This window comes from Grammomys surdaster, unplaced genomic scaffold (genome assembly GCF_004785775.1).
Source record: "Grammomys surdaster isolate TR1022 unplaced genomic scaffold, NIH_TR_1.0 126109, whole genome shotgun sequence".
In the NCBI taxonomy this organism is placed as follows: domain Eukaryota; kingdom Metazoa; phylum Chordata; class Mammalia; order Rodentia; family Muridae; genus Grammomys; species Grammomys surdaster.
The window spans coordinates 5,547,348-5,565,107 of record NW_021620917.1 but is presented as its reverse complement, the minus strand read 5'-3'; the positions used below and the strand labels follow the sequence as shown (position 1 = coordinate 5,565,107).

The window sequence follows — 17,760 nt, the reverse complement described above, 5'->3', positions numbered from 1 at the left end:
GGAGGCAGAGGCAGGAGGATTATCTGGAGTTCTACCAGGCTGGGCTTCAGAGGGGGCACAAAAACAAACCAAGGGCTGGTGAGATGACTTAGAGGGTTAAGGATCTTGCCACAAAATTTGATGAACTGAGTTCAATCCTCAAGACCCACATGGTAGAAAGAACTGAGTCCTGAAACTTGTCCTCTGAACTCCATACATGGACACACACACACACACGCACCCCACATGCATATGCACACACACACATATATATATAACATATCACACACATAATACATATACAAATCCATGTAGTGACACACACATTCAAATACACATACATACACATATATACACCACACCACACACATATACATATGCACAATATATGCACACATATATGTATACACATAAACATACATACACATATACACACCATACGCATATAAAAATACACCCCCAACATACATATACACATGTACAGTGAAAAAACACGCACATATACACATACGTACAACATATCAGCTGGACACAGTATCAGGCTTTTGAGATCTAAACTGTACTCGTGCCCTTCAGGCCTGCTTCTCCTTCAGGCCTGCTTCTCCCTCAGGCCTGAGGCACTCCCTTTTCTCTTCTCTACAGCCCTAAGACCCCTTCACCCAGTGGCGAAAGCCAGTGCATCCTCTTTACCCCAGAAGCCATTACGGATACTTGAAGCTCTCCCTGCAGCCCTCATAGAGTGCCCGGGATGGGACCTCACCATCCCTACTCTTTTGGGAGGGAACTGGACTCAGAGAGACATCCCCGAGGACAGAGCATAGCTGTGGTTGGACACGTGACCAGTCTCTGTCTGTTCATTGATTCTCTCCCATAAAGGTGAGAGCGCAGCCCTGGCTAACACTACATCCATCATTCAAGTCGGAGGCAGCCCTTCCATTTGCAAGACATCCAACTCACAGGCCTTGGCAGATGCTGCTGCTCCATCAACTCTGGGAAGGTCATGTTCCAATATCTGAGGGGACACCACATAACATCCTGGAGTCTGGCCTCTCCAAGAGTCTAGTCTACATTTTCGGGGGTCCGAGGTCCTGGGAAAGGGGCTTTTATGGGGGACAATGGGGTGAAAGCACTACCCTTTCCCATCAGGCTTGTGCTAACCCACTCCTGTCTGTAGCCTTATGCTGAATGAGCTATGTTGCTAGCTCCAGGTTGCCTCCATTTCTCCAGCTTTGCCAGAGTCATCGGAGTTCCTACCTGCTCTCTGGAGGAAGGCGTGTGGGAGGGCACTGAATCAACCAGGGATGCCCAGCCTCCCTATGAACGTAGATTGCCCTTTCCCAAGGACCAGCCCAAAACATCTGGGATGAAGGGCGGGTCTGGCTCTAACCCCAGGGACAGGACCCTTTCCAGAGCAGTAAGGGATAGTTTATCAGGGTGTAACCAACATCACCTCGTCCATAAAAGCCATTATAAATGGGAGTGTTTGTCTGGGCAGGCCAAGCCGCAGCCACAGGTCTCCACAGCCACTCAGCAACTGAACCCATGTGACCTGGGTTGGGTGGGGCACCCAGCCATAATCCTAACACTCAAAAGGTATAGACAGGGGTACAGACTCTTGAGTTCCAATGTCTTGATATATAGTTTAGGTTGTTAAACTCACGACCCTCCTGCCTCAGCCTCCATTGGTATTACAGGTGTGCACTCTGTGTGTGTGCCCGTGTTTGGGTATGTTGAGGCCACAAGGAAAGCTAAGTTGTTGTTTTTTTAGGTGCCACCCACCTTGTTTCTTCTGACAGGGTCTCTCACCAGCTTGTCTCACCCTGAGGACACTCCTGTCTCACCTCTCCAGTGCGGGGCTAACATATGCACACCACCACCACACTGTTACTTTTTCAGTTTTTTTTTTTATGTGCATGGTGTTTTGCCTTCATACATGTCTGTGTACCATGTGTGCCTGATGCCCTTGAAAACCAGAAAAGGGTGTAGGATCCCTTGGAACTGAAGTCACAGAGAGTTTAAAAGCTACCCCTGTGAACCCTGAGAACTGAACCCAAGTTCTTTGCAAAGGAAAAAAAAAAACCAAAAAACCAACAAATGCTCTTAACCATTGAGCCATCTCTCTAGCACCCCAAGCTTTTTTATTTGGGTTCTGGAATCAAACTCAAGTTCTTGTGCTTTCCCCAGGTCTCTGTATGTAGTCCTGGCTGTCCTGGAGTTTGCTATGTAGACCACATTAGCTTTGAACTCACAGAGATCTACCTCTGCCCCTGCCTTCCCAGTGATGGGATGAAAGGTATGAGCCACCACACCTGACTTTTTTTTTTTAATCTCTTGCTTGAAGGAACTAAGGAGAATAAGATATCCTAACAAAAACTCCATGAGAATCGCCTTATGGAGTCAGATAAACGGCACCCAACCCACCTGACCCCTGAGAGAGAATCCTTTGGAAAGGTCCAGCTGGAACAGGTCCAGCGGTGCATGGATGGCGGAAGTGTCGTGAGGATGTAGGAAGCATCCTTCAGATCTCGGAGGACAGCTCTGAAAATATCCTGGTGAGATGGACATCGTTGTCACTAGTGTTTATGGGTAGGTTGAGCTGATTTTTGGCAGGTCGTAGCTGATACGGACGGATCTAGATGGCTCCCCTTAGTGGCAAACGGCAGAAGAACATTTAGAAGTAAGAGCAGATTTAAGGCCCATCGCAAGAGGGCATGGTGCCTGCAGCATACTGAGCTACAACATGGGACCGACCACACAGAAAACCACGGGTTTCCGGGTGCTTGTGCCTGTTGCCCTCCAACATATTTCCAGAGTGCCTCATAGATTCGCTCTAACGTCCTGGGAAGGCACAGTGTGTGGGTTTGAGAGCCGTGTTGCTAGTACTTAGGAATGCCTCCTGCTTATCTGGTTCTCAGACCCGAGCATCACTTAGGTCTGAAAGAAAGACGTTAAATTGCATTCTGGGTATTGCCTCCCCTCCAAGGATAGCAGGACCAGCATCCTGCAGCTTTGTCCTTCTGAGGCAGGAAAAGGGGGATGGCTCCCATGTAAGGACATCTTGGGACTCCTAGGCAAGTCTAGAAATCCGACTTCTGCACTGGGCTGGAGTACACCAAGTTCTGTGTGTGCTCTTGCCCCCCCCCCCCCAAAAAAGCCTATACATCCATGCATTCCCAGATAGGAGAGAAATGGCTCAAAAAACTGAGAGAGAGAGAGAGAGAGAGAGAGAGGACTTTCTGTCGTGGTTTGAATACGTTAGGCCCAGGGAGTGGTACTATTAGAAGGTGTGGCCTTTTTGGAGTAAGTGTGTCACTGTGGGTGTGGGCTATAAGACCCTCATCCTTACTACTTGGAAGTCAGTCTTCTGCTAGCAGCTTTCTGGTGAAGATGTAGAACTCTCAGCTCCTCCTGCACCATGCCTGCCTGGATGCTGCCATGCTCCCACCTTGATGATAATGGACTGAACCTCTGAACCTGTAAGCCGGCCCCAATTAAATGTTGTCTTTATAAGAATTGCCTTGGTCATGGTGTCTGTTCACAGCAGTAAAACCCTAACTAAGACACCATTCATTGCTTACCGAGAGAGAGAGAGAGAGAGAGAGAGAGAGAGAGAGAGAGGGGGGGGAGGGGAGGGGAGGGGAGGGGAGAGGAGAGGAGAGGAGGGGAGAGAGGAGAGGAGAGGAGGGCAGGCATGGTGTTGCATGCTGCATGCTTGGGATCCCAGCACTTAGGAGGTGAAGGCAGAAGGATCAAACGCTTCAGGCCAGTGCCAGGAAAGTGGCTCAGTGGGTAAAGGTAGCAAACCCGACGACCTGAGTTTGATCTCCGGAACCCAAAAGTGGAAAGAAAAAAACCAACTCCCTAAAGTTTGTCCTCTGACTTCCACACATGTGCGGTAGCATGTGCACACCGACTCACATACATATGAACACATATAAATAAGTTAAAAAAATTTTAAGTTTTACAAGAACTTTTTAAAAATATTTTATTTATTTTATATATGTGAGTACACTGCCACTGAAAAGGGCATCGTATCCCATTACAGATGATTGTGAGCCACCACGTGGTTGCTGGGAATTGAACTCAGGACCTCTGGAAGAGCAAGCAGCCAGTGCTCTTAACCGCTGAGCCATCTCTCCAACCCAATTTTAAGAGTTCCAGGCCACTCTGAGCTGCATAGTAAGACCCTATCTCTGTCTCAGACGGATAAATCTAAAAGTCATGGTATGGGTCAGAAGAGGATACTAGGCACCCTTTTCTCCTTTGTAGGGTGTGGCTGTCCTGCTGATTATGTGGTGTAACCTACCCACTTCGCCACCTTGACGTGGACTTGGTGTTAGGTCAAGAACACGGTTAATAGCCGGTTGGCCTCTATTCCCTCTACCAAGACCCGGGGAGGCTCCAGCAGCTGCGACCTCAGGATCACAGTGGGTAGGTAGCACAGACTACAGTGGGTGGCATAGAGACATAGAGCCCAGGCTGAAAGTTCAGGGAAACTTGGGGTCCACACCCAGTGTGCGTCACGCTCGCCTGTCATCCCCCTACCTCGGAAAAGGAGCCCAGACCCCGCCCCGGGTGTGCTGGAGATACAGGGTCATGGGCTCAGCCATGAGACAACTGCACGTGGAAGGATCTAGGAGGAGCCACGGACTGGGTCAGCAAGAGGCGTGGCCATCAGGGGCGTGGCGCCGACGGCGGCCTTAGAGGGCGTGGTTTTGGTGCGCGAAAAGGCGTGAGCAACAGGGGCGTGCTCGCTAGGGGCGTGGCCATCGCGGGGGCGGGGCGGTGACGCGCTTCGACGCGCGATCCCGGAAGCGGTGTCAGTACTGGGGAGCCGGCGGCGGGCGGCGGGTGGCGGGGACTTGTTGTTCTTCGCCGAGTCGGAACGAGGAGTCCGAAGCGCGCGGGCGGAGACGGCGACTGAGGGGAGCGCGAGAGCAGAAGCGCGCGTGAAGAGTGCGTGTCCGCAAGGAGCCGCCGCGCCCGGCCCCGCGCGCGACCCGGGTGAGTGAGGGGCTTCGGGAACTGGGTTAGAGGGACCCCGAGTTCGCGCACCTGCGGGAGGAGTACCCCGAAGGCCGCGAGGCCCAGCTTGGGCCTCGAGCACGTGCCACGCGGGACTGGCTCAGGGCCCACGCGGGACCCACCACGTGCGGGAGAGTGGCACACGGGAGCCGTGCGCACCTGGCCATTACCGTCGGCGGAGAATTCGCCCGCCCCCCACACCTTGCCCACGGCCGAAACCCCAAAAAGGGCCTGAGTAACTGGTGTCACTTTCTAATCAGCTGACCGGCCAGCGGTGCCGGATGTGGAAGCTGTGGGTGGGGAGCGAGGCAGGTGACCGTCTTGGCCAGCCTATCGCTTCCGTCACTTTCTTCAGGTGTGGTCTGGGGCCAAGGTCTCATCCTGCTCTGAAGTGCGAGGTTCCCTTGTAGGGTGAGTGGATAGGTGTGTTAAGAGTGTGCGGCGAGAAATCAGAAGCAAACTCTAGCAAATTGCAGGTGAAGAAAGCCTCGCGGGTCTTAGGTGCCTAGATTAGATAGATCTCTTTGAGGGAGAGAGACTCCTCTTCTGGAATCCTTACACATGGAGATGGCAGCCAGTCTAGCCTCCCAGAGCTTGCCCGGTACACAAGCAGTCGGTATTTGGGAGGCCAGGCAGCTTGGTGCTCTTGTTTCTCTTGGGAAGTTCTGCTGAGTCTGGCTTTTCACACAGCTCTTATTGCTAACACTGATGTAACAAGTCACCCTCCAGTTGATGGACAGGGCACTCACCTTGCTCTTGCCAGGTTCACTCAGTCCCATAAAGCTGGCCTGTGCCACAGTTCAGCCCTTCCCTTTCTGTGGGATCACTAAAATTAGCCCTGGGACCCCAGGGGTTGGCACTTCGGAGGTCTTACTAGGGCAGCCACATTCCAGAAGGTATCTGGTGGTGGAATGCACGTGGGCACTTGGGTGCTTCAAGCTGGTATTTTCCAAGTCTGATGTTTTAGAGCCAGGTAACTTCTTTCGAAGGTGTTGATCTAAAGACGTTATGTTACGGTGGCACATGGCTTGTAATCCTAGCACATGGGAGTCTGAGGCAGTAAGATCTTGAGTTTGAGGTTAGACTGGACTGCTTCGCTAGTTCAAGACCAGCCTCAGTTACTTCGTGAGACCTTGTCACAAAAAACAAACCGAAACAAAAAGATATGAATTTAAGCTTGTGGATGGAGTCAGGAAAGCTGTGGATAGGCAGGATAAGCCTGCAGCCCATGTCACTGCGGACAGCCCTCACTGATGGCAGCAAAACCTTCCTCGATCCTTAGATAAATCAACAAGAGAAATGTGTTTGACCTTGGTAAAGGAAATACATCTAATGTGATAACTTAAAACTAAACTTCTCGTGATTCCAAAATAAAAGATTTATTAGAGCAAAAAACAAAGCCGGGCTTCACTGGATTACATTCTGTCTCCTCTTGTTCTTGAACTGAGCTCGGCTTGTAGGGCCCCGTTTCAAGTTCAAGGCTGTGTACTTTCCAGGTAGTTTTAAAAATGGGAGTTGGATGGAGGGTCCTAGGAAGCCGTTTCCCCGAGAGTCTGCCATTTCTGTGTCCCAGCCCTCTCTAGCACCCTCGAGGCTTCTGGTGAGTCTTTTCTGGCCATTCCCTCCCGAGGACCCTCAGTTTTTAGTCCCTGGCACTACCAGTCCCAGGGTTTGTTTACAGTCCTTGGTAACTCTTTCTTGCAGTCTAGACTAAGAAGTTGTGTCTGTTTCTGCCCTGGCTGTTCTGAGTCTAAAGGTTTCTCGGAGTGGACTTTCTGGATCTCTGGTCTAGTCCACACGGGAAATGGAAATCAGGCCAGCTGGGAGGATTCTCTGTGTGGCCGATCTCTGGAGCTATAAACAGTGACTCATTCTCCCGCCCCACCCTCCCTGTCCCCTGCTCCGGGAAGATGCCTGGTCACTCGTATTTACTTTTGCTTTTTATAAGTCACACATGCGTTGCGTTTCCTCTTTCCTGCGGTTTCAGGAAACTGAAAGTGTTATCTGAAAACCTATAGAGTTTCACAGAGATAGACCTGAGCCCCGTGATCAAACACCATGCTACCTGGTGTTGAGGAGGATACTACAGCCTTGTTTGCTTGATGGCCTGGCCTGAGGTCAGAGGTTAGGGTTAGAGGCTAGGGGCTGTTGTGTCTGGTGACATACCTGCCAGCTCTTCCTCGGGGGCCGTTGGGTATGGTAGAGGGAGAGCACACACCCTCCACTGGGCTTCTCTTCCTGTCTGAGTCCCCGTGTCTGTCTGTAAAGCAGACCTTTTTTAGTGCCTTGATACCCTGAAGGAGCTGGTATCAGCAACACAAGCTCTCTGCTTGTCACAAGCTGATTGTACATAGAAGCTGCTGAAAGAAAGTTCTAGAACCAGGTCTAGGTCCAGGGAAAATGCTGACTCCCCAAAGACAACAGTTAGGAGGGCTTTCTGGAAGAAGTGGAAGTTGAGGGTAGAGACCCCATGTCCACCACAGCCAGGAACACTCATCAGCCAGAGAAGGAAGTTCAGACAGGGAAGCTCAGAAGGGAACCCAAAGACCTGTGTTATCTGTAGGACTAAGTCTGAGGCACCAAGATCACAGCTGGGGATCTGTTGCACCAAGGCTAGGGTCCAGAGAGAAGCTGGTCCATGCTTGGGGCTGGGTAAGAGCTGGTTCTGTAATTCCAACACTTGGGAGGCTGAGGCAAGAAAAGGTCAGTCCCAGACTAGCCTGGGCTATATGAGGCCCCATCTTAAGCTAACAGGTCTGGAGGGATAACTTAGTCAATACCGTGTTTGCTCGAGCCCACATCCAGATGTTAGATGTGGTGGCGTACTGTTATCCCAGTGCTGAGGAGGTAGAGCCAGGAGGATCACTCAGGCTCTCTGCTCAGCTAGCCTAACCTTTGAGATTAGTTCCAGGCCACTGAGAGACCCTGTTTCAAAAAAGTGAGCTATGCTCAGTGAGGTGGCTCAGGGGGTAAAGGTGACTGCCATCAAGCCTGGTGAGCTGAGTTCAAATCCCCAAGACCCACATCGTGGAAGGAGAGAACTGACTCCCCCAAATTATCCTCTGTACACACACACACACACACACACACTCCTTATATAAACTAGGCTGACCCCAAATGCTGGTATTAAAGATGTGTATTACCACATCCAGTAAGTAAATGTAATTTTTAAAGTTAAAAAACAAACAAAAAACCACTAGATGTGCAGTGGTGGCACAGGCCTTTAATCCCAGCATTCAGGAGGCAGAGGCAGGCAGATCTCTGGGTTGGAAGCCAGTTTGGTCTACAGAGTGAGTTCCAGGACAGTCAGGGCCAGAGAAACCCTGTCTCAAAAAAAGAAAAAAATTCAAAACACAAGGCAAACAATCTGAGAAAAGACAGCACACACACACAAGTCTGGGCTTAGCTGTTTACTGGGGATATCCCCAGTGAAACATAGAGAGTAGAAGGTAGCTGAAGCCCCAGGACCACCAGGGATGGGGCAGAGCCCTAACACGGACCTGGTAGCAGAGAGGACCACTCAGTCCGTCAGGGAGAGGAGGGCAGCCACAGCTGAGGGAGGTGTGCCATGCAGCCCGCTGTCAGCCTCGAAGCTGCTTGAGTCACCTCTGCATGTAACTGGGATGACACAGCTTCCTGAGATTGCAAATGCAAGGTGACCAGACGTCCTCTAGGCTAGGCAGACAGTTGTGGCTTATGGGAGGGCGGCCAGCCAGCCAGAGCTGGGTGGAGGTGTCCAGCCACGCGCTGTGGGAGGACAGCACAGTGAAATCTTAGTGGTCTGCAGTGGCAGGAGCTCATGTGACCAGCTGTGGCCAGCTGTGACCAGCTGTGACCAGCTGTGGTCCATCAGTATGTGGCGCTGTGTGTCAGTGATGTGTCAGCCCCACGAACCCTCGGGGTCCTGGGAAGGGTACTTGGCTCAGGGTATTTGTGAAAGGCTCCTGAGCAGAGGTGGCCACATCCTGAGTGGCTCTAGGTTCTGTGGCTCCCTGCTGTCAGGGTGACGCTTGCTGTCTGGGGCATGAACCTGTTCCCTTGGACGGAACAGGTCTCTCCCCTTCCTCATCTCCCCATCCTGCTCCCTTCCCCCATTCTGGGAGAGCAGGAACCTGAAGAGCACACATCCTGGTCAGCTGGATTGGGGTCTGCATTTGCTGTCACCCTGTGGAACAGGGGTATCATTCAGAACCCCCAGGTTGGTGTCACAGTTGCAGCAGAGTGAGATGGGTGACCCAAGTGACACACTACCTCGGGGAACATGGAAATGCTTTGAGGCTGGGACCTTTCCTGGTCCACCGTAGCACGTAGCAAGGTCTTTGTAGCTCCCTGTCTGTGTCTCCTTTGGACCTGGACATGGTCCCCGATAGTGCAGTCAGTGCAGTGCTGGGGACCGCTTCCGGGGAGTGAGAGTAGGTACGGCCCCTTAGAAAGACAGTCTGCTAGTACCCAGACTACCTGCTGTCTCTGGGTACTGGGCTGGATTCCCACGCTCCGCGCTGTGCCCCCCTGCCCTTTATGCACAGGGCCTCTTCTACCCCAGTCCATCCTGAAGTGGAAGCTGGGCAGAGGATGGGGTCTCCCTAAGTTGTCCAGGCTGACCTTGAACACACTCTGTAGCCCAGGCTGGCCTTGAACTTGTAATTCTCCCAGGTTCTAGGATGACAGACCTGGCTTGGCCTTTGATGGGTAGGTTGGGACTGTACCCATGTGCTTGGTATATTTGATGCCATCCCAGCCACACACTGAGTTGCTGAAAATCTCTGTCCCTTAGATTGGCCCCCCCATGATTCTGCCAGGCAGAAGGGCATGCCTTTGTCTGACTCAGGGCCAACATGGACCTCACCTTTCACCTGACAGATTTCTACAATGTTGGTCATGAAGGATGTCATCTGAGTTATTCTGACAGGGGATGCAGGTGTGTCTGCTGAGCAGTGGTCCAGGAGCAACAGCCTAGCTGGGGCAGGGTAGGCTGCGGTAAACACGTTAGCTCAGTGTAAGTGTGCACCCAGGACTCCTGAGTGGGGGCTTCTCACCACTTGTCATCTTTGGGGTCTTATCTCCTGTCCTCTTTTTCTGAAGTAATGGCCCCGAGCATTGGGAGGGGTTGCCATTTGTCCATGACCCCTGGGGGTTTACTTATTTTTAAGCCAGCTTAGGTCTGAAGAAGGGTTCCTGAACTCAGACCCCAGCAGAAGCCCATGAAGAGGGTGTACACAGAGAAAGCCAGGGAGGGGCCCTTCCTGCTGGCCAGGTGGCCTCCATCCAGTGGTCAGTTGACTCTCAGGGGGTCACCTGGGGGGCAAGCCCCTGCCCTGTGCACATCCTGGCCACCCTGGTGTCATGGTACCATCATCATGGGAGTGGAAAGATTCCTGCCCAAGCTGAGCACTGGCCTGCACGTCTCGGCACCCGCGGGTCTGAGTTGAGTCCCCCTTCTTCCCGGCACCTTCCTTTTCCGCTGGCAGTGGCCCCTGGGGCCCGTGAGCATGCGGGTGGGAGGGGTGTCCTTGTGTGGGAATGTGAGCCGGCTCTGTAAACAGCCTGTGACTCACCACATAGCTATGTCACTGACGCTGGGTTGCAAGTTGGAAGAGATGCCTAACCCCTCCTCCCTCCTTACACGGAAAACTTTCTCAGGGCTCCCGGGGCTCCTAGGCGCCTGGCTCCTGCGAGTCCCTAATGGAGCAGCGGAAACCCATGACTTGTTTAGTGCCACTGTTACCCGGCTGGAGTTGGAGGTGATCTGTGGACACAAGCCTCTGCCCACATCCCCATGTGATCTCTTACTGACAGTGGATCACCTCCACAAGCTGTAGTCCATCTCTGGTCCCGATGGATACTGTGACAGGAAACATGCTGCTTTACCTGAGCCTCCTGGCCTTCCCCCCCCCCCCCCGTCTTGGTCTGCCTACTGCCATTGCCCCTGAGCGTGACCAGTGATGTCACCAGGGCACTAGGTCTCTCACTGATGGCTTCCTGGCAGTAAGGGTGGTAGGCAGTGGAGACAGGGCCCCATCAGAGGTGGGATCACAGGGTAGAGAGATGGAGCCTATAGGTCCTCCGTGTCTGTGGGGGAAGGGACAGGGGAGGTCATCCACTGTCTTGTTCATGCCTGTCCTCCACACTCTCCTTTGTGTGATTTCCCTGATGTTCCTTGTTCTGTGCCCATCTTTGTCAGGGTTTGAAATACAAGAGGTGGGGGTGTATCCCACCAAGAGGCGTCCCCCTGTCCCTCTTACCCCTTCCCGTTGTCAGGGAATGATTGTATTTGTTTACCGCCTGAGAACCTCGTGTTGTCTTTCCGCACAGGCTTGACCCACAAGTCCCAAATGCTTTTGGGCTTCTCTGTTGCCATGGTGACCGTGGGGGGTTGGCTACATCCCAAGGTCGTCATGGCAACTATCAGAGGGGAATCATGCTTGGGATGCTTTGGCTGGCTTTTTCATGAATGATGAGGGTGTGTGACACAATGCAGACTGGAGAATGAGAAGGGCGGGCAAGGGGACTGGCGGGCTGGCCATGGGGACAGGGCCCGCCAGACAGCCCAGTAAGTCTGCCAGGTGGCTGGAGTTCTCTGCTGGCGTCTCTGGCTGGATCCTCTGAACCTGCTGCTCACCAGTAGCCCACACCCCACCCATAGGGGCCTTGGGGTCACTCTGAGGGGCTGGGGTGGCCTGGGAGGAGTGGTGATGTCACGGCTGCAGTGCCCTTCACGGCGGTAGGTGTCCCTTGGGTTGCGGGAGGGCGGGGCTGGGGAGGAGTGGCAGGTGTTCTGTACCCCATCTGTCTTTGGGTGGTGTAAATGAGGTTTCGGGAAATAGCCTTACTTTTCTCCCTGGTGAGCCAGGCTGAGACTGGAACTCCGGGAGCTCTTGCTAAGGGACAGACACTGTCCCAAGGCCCTCCTTCAGAGTGGAGTACTGCCACTGATAGAGCTGGCTCTGCGGCTGGCAAGCCCCTTTGGTCTTGAGGATGCATGCAGCACCTGGTATTCCCCAGCTAAACATCTCATCTGTGTTCAGGGGGACAACTAGAGCAGAAAGCAACAATTGTTTGTGACTGGTAGTTACTCCACAGGGCTGATGGTCTTAGAGTGAGCTGGATGGCAGTCCTCAGGGACCTAGGGGGTCTGTCTGCTCTGGAGACTGATGCTGGAACACAAGGCGTGGTTGGGTCTCATTCCCCCTGTTAGGCAGAGGCAAACTGGCCAGGGCTTCTGTGTGCCAGCGCACTTAAGACAGTAGTTCTCAACCTGTGGGTCACGACCCCTTGAGGGTGTCAAACAACCCTTTTATGGGGGGGGGGTCACTTAAGACCATCAAAACCCACAGATATTCACATTATAATTATAACAGTAGCAAAATTACAGATGTAAAGTATCAATAAAAATAATTTCATGGTCGGGGTCATGAGAACATGAGGTACTATATTAAAGGGTCATAGCATTAAAAGAACCTGCTTAAGGCCAGGCCTACCCCATCTCTAGGTGCTGTTACTCAGAGGTAATGGCCCTAGCTTTACCTAACCTACCGTTTCTGTGTCTTTGCAGCTACAATTTTCTGGTGGTTCCGTCCTGGTGACAGGGCCCGGGTTATGACGACTAATCCCAAACCCAACAAGGCATTGAAGGTAAGGCGGGCAGGACCAGCATGGGCTGTGATGGGCACTGCCCTGGCATGGCACAGGGACAACTCACCCTGCCCTGGTGAAGCCCCCTTTCACAGCACTGCCGTAGAAAGTGAGGTCAGCTTTGTCCTCGGGAATTGGAGAAAGATCCAAACAAGGTGGTACAGTAGCCCAAGTAGCCCAGAAGAGCCTGGCCTTGATACTCAGGGAGGTAGCTCACATGTGGGAGGGCAGTAGGGTAGGTGTGGAACAGATACTAGCTACCTAGGATTGCATCCACAGGCCCTTCCTCTGCCCAAACTTGCCCCCCCCCACCATCCATGCCAGGTGAGCACAGTGGTATCCTCAGGTAAGCTGGTGTCTCTTCTACCAGCCCAGGTCCTTACTACTGGATGTCACTATCACCAGAAGTGCTACTGAGTCAGCCTCCTTGCCTCAGAGGCTCCTGAGTACTGTGTGCTGGGCCCCTTGAGTGAGCCATGACCAGCCAGATGCAGGCTTTGCCCCAGTGGGTGGTTGTCAGGGAAGGGCAGGGCACTGTACCATCCTGTTCTCACCTGAAAGCGCTTGGCCAGAGCATCTGAGGGGGCAAGGTCTCAGTTCCATGTGTCTCTAGAAAGCTTTAGAAGTTGACCGAGACCTTCCTGAGGGAATGGCTGTCAGGTCCTCCCTGTTCAAAGAGGTGTCATAGCAACAGGAGCGGGGCTGTCTGTGGCACCCTGCCATGGGCATAATCTTGGAGTCCCATGCTGCCACCCTGGTGCAGAATGGAGCACAGAGCAGGTGAGAGGTGCAGCTGGGCCTTTGTTGTTCCAGACCTTACCTTGGGTGATTGTGTGCCAGTCCCATGTCCCTGTTCCGACCGCTTCTCATGTGGCTCCTTAGGTCAAGAAGGAGGCGGGTGAGAACGCCCCTGTTCTTAGCGACGATGAGCTGGTGTCCATGTCAGTGCGGGAGCTGAACCAGCACCTGCGGGGGCTCACCAAGGAGGAGGTAACTCGGCTGAAGCAGCGGCGGCGTACACTCAAGAACCGAGGCTACGCAGCTAGCTGTCGCATCAAGCGTGTGACACAGAAAGAGGAGCTGGAGCGGCAGCGTGTAGAGTTACAGCAGGAGGTCGAGAAGCTGGCCCGCGAGAACAGCAGCATGCGGCTGGAGCTGGACGCCCTGCGCTCCAAGTACGAAGCCCTGCAGACCTTCGCACGCACCGTGGCCCGAGGGCCTGTCACACCCACCAAGGTAGCCACCACCAGTGTCATCACCATTGTCAAGTCTGCCGAGATCTCCTCCACCTCTGTGCCCTTCTCAGCCGCCTCCTAGTGTCTGCTGGGGCCGGGCAGGGCACGGGCAGTGGCACAGCCCTCATGCCTGTCCCAGGCTCCCTGGTACAGATTCCTCATGCCTACCTGCCCACTGTGGACCCTGCGGGGCTGAGGGCAGGGACAGCGGGGACAGGCAGATGCAGGAGAAAAGGGAAGCCGTCATGAGCCAGTTCCACAACCAACCCCCACTCATATCTCTTCTTCCCCCGGGGGTGTGTTTTTAGGAGCTGACAGGAACCACATGGGCAACCAGGATGAGTAACTCTAGGCCCCTGTGGCAGAGTGTGAGGACTCTGAAGTCTTCCACTTCTCCGGTGCCTGCTTGTCAGCACCATTGGTGCCATCCCCTCTAAGGGCCTCCAGCTGGGGTGGACACTATACTGCCTGTCCCTTTCTGGGCTCTGGCCTTCTTGTCCTTATCAAAGGGCACTATACCCTGCTTTAGCTCTTAGATAGAGCCAGGCCTGTGTCATGGGAAACCCTTACAGGGACTAATGTATGTGTCCCTGTGTGTACACAGGCTTCCGTCACAGCCTGTGAAGACCGGAAACTGCTGGCCAGGTGGCCACATGGGAGAGCCTGTCCAATATGTGTGCCGAGGGTTGCACGAATGTCATGGAGTGTCCCTGGAGGTCTGGTAGGTGGCCCATTGTGGTGCAGGGCCACCTGTCCACAGAGCCAACACACAGCCAGGCTCGGGTTCTCTGGGGGCTTAGCAGAGGGGAGAAGTGGGAGAGGAGCAGGTGAAGCCTGAGAGACGCTGAGGGGTGTGTCGGTGGCACTAGGGATGTGTCGGTGGCACTAGGGATGTGTGTTGTTTCGAGAAGAGGAGGAGTGAAGTAGACAGGAAAACATGGAGTCCTCGCAGCGGAGGTCAGGGGATGTGAAGAGGCCTGAGAGGCACAGTATGGAGGGACAGAAACTATCTGGAGGGCCTTGTGGACACACCCACTGTGGGCGGGTCAGCAAGGACCCCAGGCAGACTATAGGTCCCAAATACTCTGCGACTTTGGTGCCCAATTGTTACCTGCCTTTTCCTCCTTCATAGAGTTCTGGGGTCACTGGACATCCTGGGCTTTTTAACTAAGGGAACCATGTCCTCCAGGTTCTGGAATATGGTGGACAGGGATGGGGGCAGGCTGGGCCACAGCCAAGCACTTAGAAAGCACTGTTGGAACCATAGCCTTGGTAGGTAATCCATATTGGATATCAATAAGGACCATGCGTATTTAAAGAGAGAAGATATAAATATATATATATATATATAATTATACACACATTTTATCATACAGATTTTTCATAACAATTTTCTTTCCCAGTTTGATACTGTAGACCTTTATTAATGCAGAGTAGGTTGGACAGTGGGGTGGGGAACGGAGGCCCAGGGTGCCAACAACCTCCCTCAGTCTTTCTGTGGTGGCGCTGTGCACGCTGGGTCACTGGTGAAACCTGCTCCAGCAGATGACACACTGGATGAGTGGTCTCCAGGATAGGCTACCGTGGTAGGCAGATGACCACTGACTGTGGCTTGCTGCCCACTCCTGGCCTGTGGTGGTCTTCCTAGCCCCGGAGGCTCCATACTCTTGGCCTCCAGGGTAGACAGGGCTGTCAATACTACCGGGAGCACTTGCGCAGGGCACCTGCCTGGAAGGGGCTGGGAAGGGTGTGAGCGCGCCCCATGGCGCTTTGTGTCACTGAAATTTCATTGTCACAATTTAATATATGGATGTTTTTATTTAAAGATAAAAGTGAGTTTTCTGTCTTGTTCCTCTGACTTCTTAAAGCAAGCTTTAACTTTTTCAAAAGGTGACAGGGACACATGCCGACCGTGCAGAGGCCTGGCATCCTCAGCCACCTGCCACGTGGCAGTTTCATTTCAATATTTATTTTTTTGTGCTTTTTCTCCATGTTATAAATTATTGAGAAGAGATCAAGAGCACCGACTGTTGGCCCCTGTCTGCACCCTGCCTCATGGCCACCACCTAATTTATTGCTGTACATGTCGCTGTGACTGCTTTTGTATCTTTGCAATAAAGAATTTCCTGTTTGAGATGCTCCCAGTGTCTGGATGGTGTGGTCAGGAAGCGTGCATCCTGCCCTGCTGCCTGGGCTGGCCCTTCCCTGATGAAGCCTAGCTTCCTACTCTGCACACCTGGGCCCTCTCCTGGGAGTCGGGTCACAATCTCAGGCTGGTCTCCCAAGATGTAGGGGCTATCACCAGGTGACACCTTCCACCTGTACTCTTAGATCATCTGCAGATATGTCCCTCAGTGTCCAGGATATGCTGACCGGAGTCCTCTGATGGCCAGGGAAAACTTGTGGGCACCTCAGGGACCTGAGACATCCTCATAGGGTAGGCTGTGTCACCTGCTTGGCCCCTGACCCCTGAGCTGTGTTACGTGGGGTCTCCAGTGAACATGCAGGACATTGCAAGAGGGCCAGAGTCTGTGTGGGGCACAGAGCAGTGCTCCAGCTCAGCGACACTAACAGAATGCTCTAAGGAGTCTGACTAGAGTTGAGGATGGCTCAGTTGGTAGAGTGCTTGCCTTGCAAGCCTGAGGACCTGGGTTCAATCCCTAGGAAGCCAGGTCCATATTTGTAATTCCAGTGTTACAGAAGTAGAGATAAACAGATCTCTGGTGCTCATGGGCCAGCTGTCCTCGACTAAACAGTCTCTAGCTAGGCCAGATTTCTCTACAGCTGACTCCAGAATCCCATGTCCCCAGCTGATAGCCTGCTTCTGTCCCTGAGTGGTGACCAGCCTCTGGGTAGATGGACTATAAAAGGCCCTGTCCACCCATGTTGCATGCTCACCCCAGATCTACTCAGCACAGTGGTCAGCACAAGTTCAAAATGGCAGGAACCCTTCGTGATGCCTCACGAAGTCTCAGTAGTTACGAGGATGAGCTAGCCAGATAACTTCCAAGTCCAAGGATACCCTTGACTACATAGTTTGAGGTCAGCCTTGTCTACATAGTGAGTCGGGGCCAGCCTAAGCTACAAAGATCCTATCTCAAGGAGTAGGGGCTAGTATTGTAGCTCAGTTCACATAGTCTGCCATGTAAATGGGAGGACCTGTGTTCAGATCCCAACACTGACATCATCCCAGCAACCGTAGGGGTGAAAGCAGATTCTTGAGGCTCACTGGCCAGCAGGCAAATGGATCAAGTGCTATGGTTCAGTAAGAAACCCTGTCTCAAAAACTTGCACACGTGCACACACACCTACACAGGAAATGGCAGGTTGTGCCAGGACAAGCCCAGTTACTGCCTGGCAAACACCCCCCTCCTCGGAATCCCCTTGGGCTGGACTCGCAATGGTCCTGAGACTGAAGTCAAGTCCTTCTCCCTGGTATTCCAATCATTCTTTGAGCAGCTTGGCCTGGCCAGATCCTCCTGAATCAGTCTATAGCCATCAGAGCCCCTGGGGGGTGGCGGGGGAAGGGCATGTTATGCCTGGCCCAGCTTTACAGCATGTTCAACTGAAGCACCTCAGTGCAGGAGGTGGGGGAGAGGGAAACAAGGTGCAGTGACCCCTACTGGCATCATCCCCTACTGGCTCAGTAACCTTGGGCAACTTGTTTAATTTCTTTGGTTAACACACCTTTCCCTGTGCCAGGGTACAGAGGTTTTACTGATGTCAGGTGACTATCCAGGGCCCAGAAAACTACTTTGTATCTGGGCTTGTGGGAGAGGATCCTATCTATCTAGTCCATGGCCGCATGGCTTCTCCAGGACAGAGGAAGGCAGCCCGCTGCTGGCTGAGCCATAAGCCTCCTCATATTTGAAGGCCAGCAGGCACAGAG

General features: G+C 53.0%; 1 protein-coding gene across 2 annotated transcripts; it reads left to right on the top strand.

The window, feature by feature from the left end:
- The first annotated feature begins 4,869 nt into the window (after positions 1 to 4,869).
- Mafk (MAF bZIP transcription factor K) lies at positions 4,870 to 16,010 on the top strand. Of its 2 annotated transcripts, none has more exons than XM_028756026.1 (3): positions 4,870 to 4,983; positions 12,557 to 12,636; positions 13,519 to 16,010. In XM_028756026.1, exons 2-3 carry the CDS (start codon positions 12,601 to 12,603, stop codon positions 13,951 to 13,953), a joined length of 471 nt encoding a protein of 156 aa, XP_028611859.1. In that variant the 5' UTR covers positions 4,870 to 4,983; positions 12,557 to 12,600; the 3' UTR covers positions 13,954 to 16,010. The 2 variants fall into 2 exon arrangements, with proteins under 2 accessions (XP_028611859.1, XP_028611860.1); XM_028756027.1 differs by lacking the exon at positions 4,870 to 4,983 and adding an exon at positions 11,710 to 11,725.
- Positions 16,011 to 17,760: the final 1,750 nt, after the last annotated feature.

Bases quoted from the DNA above. Each gene is read 5' to 3' on its own strand.
- Mafk (XM_028756026.1), top strand. From the start codon at position 12,601: ATGACGACTAATCCCAAACCCAACAAGGCATTGAAG. The intron at 12,637-13,518 runs GTAAGGCGGGCA...GTGGCTCCTTAG, and splicing joins AACCCAACAAGGCATTGAAG to GTCAAGAAGGAGGCGGGTGA.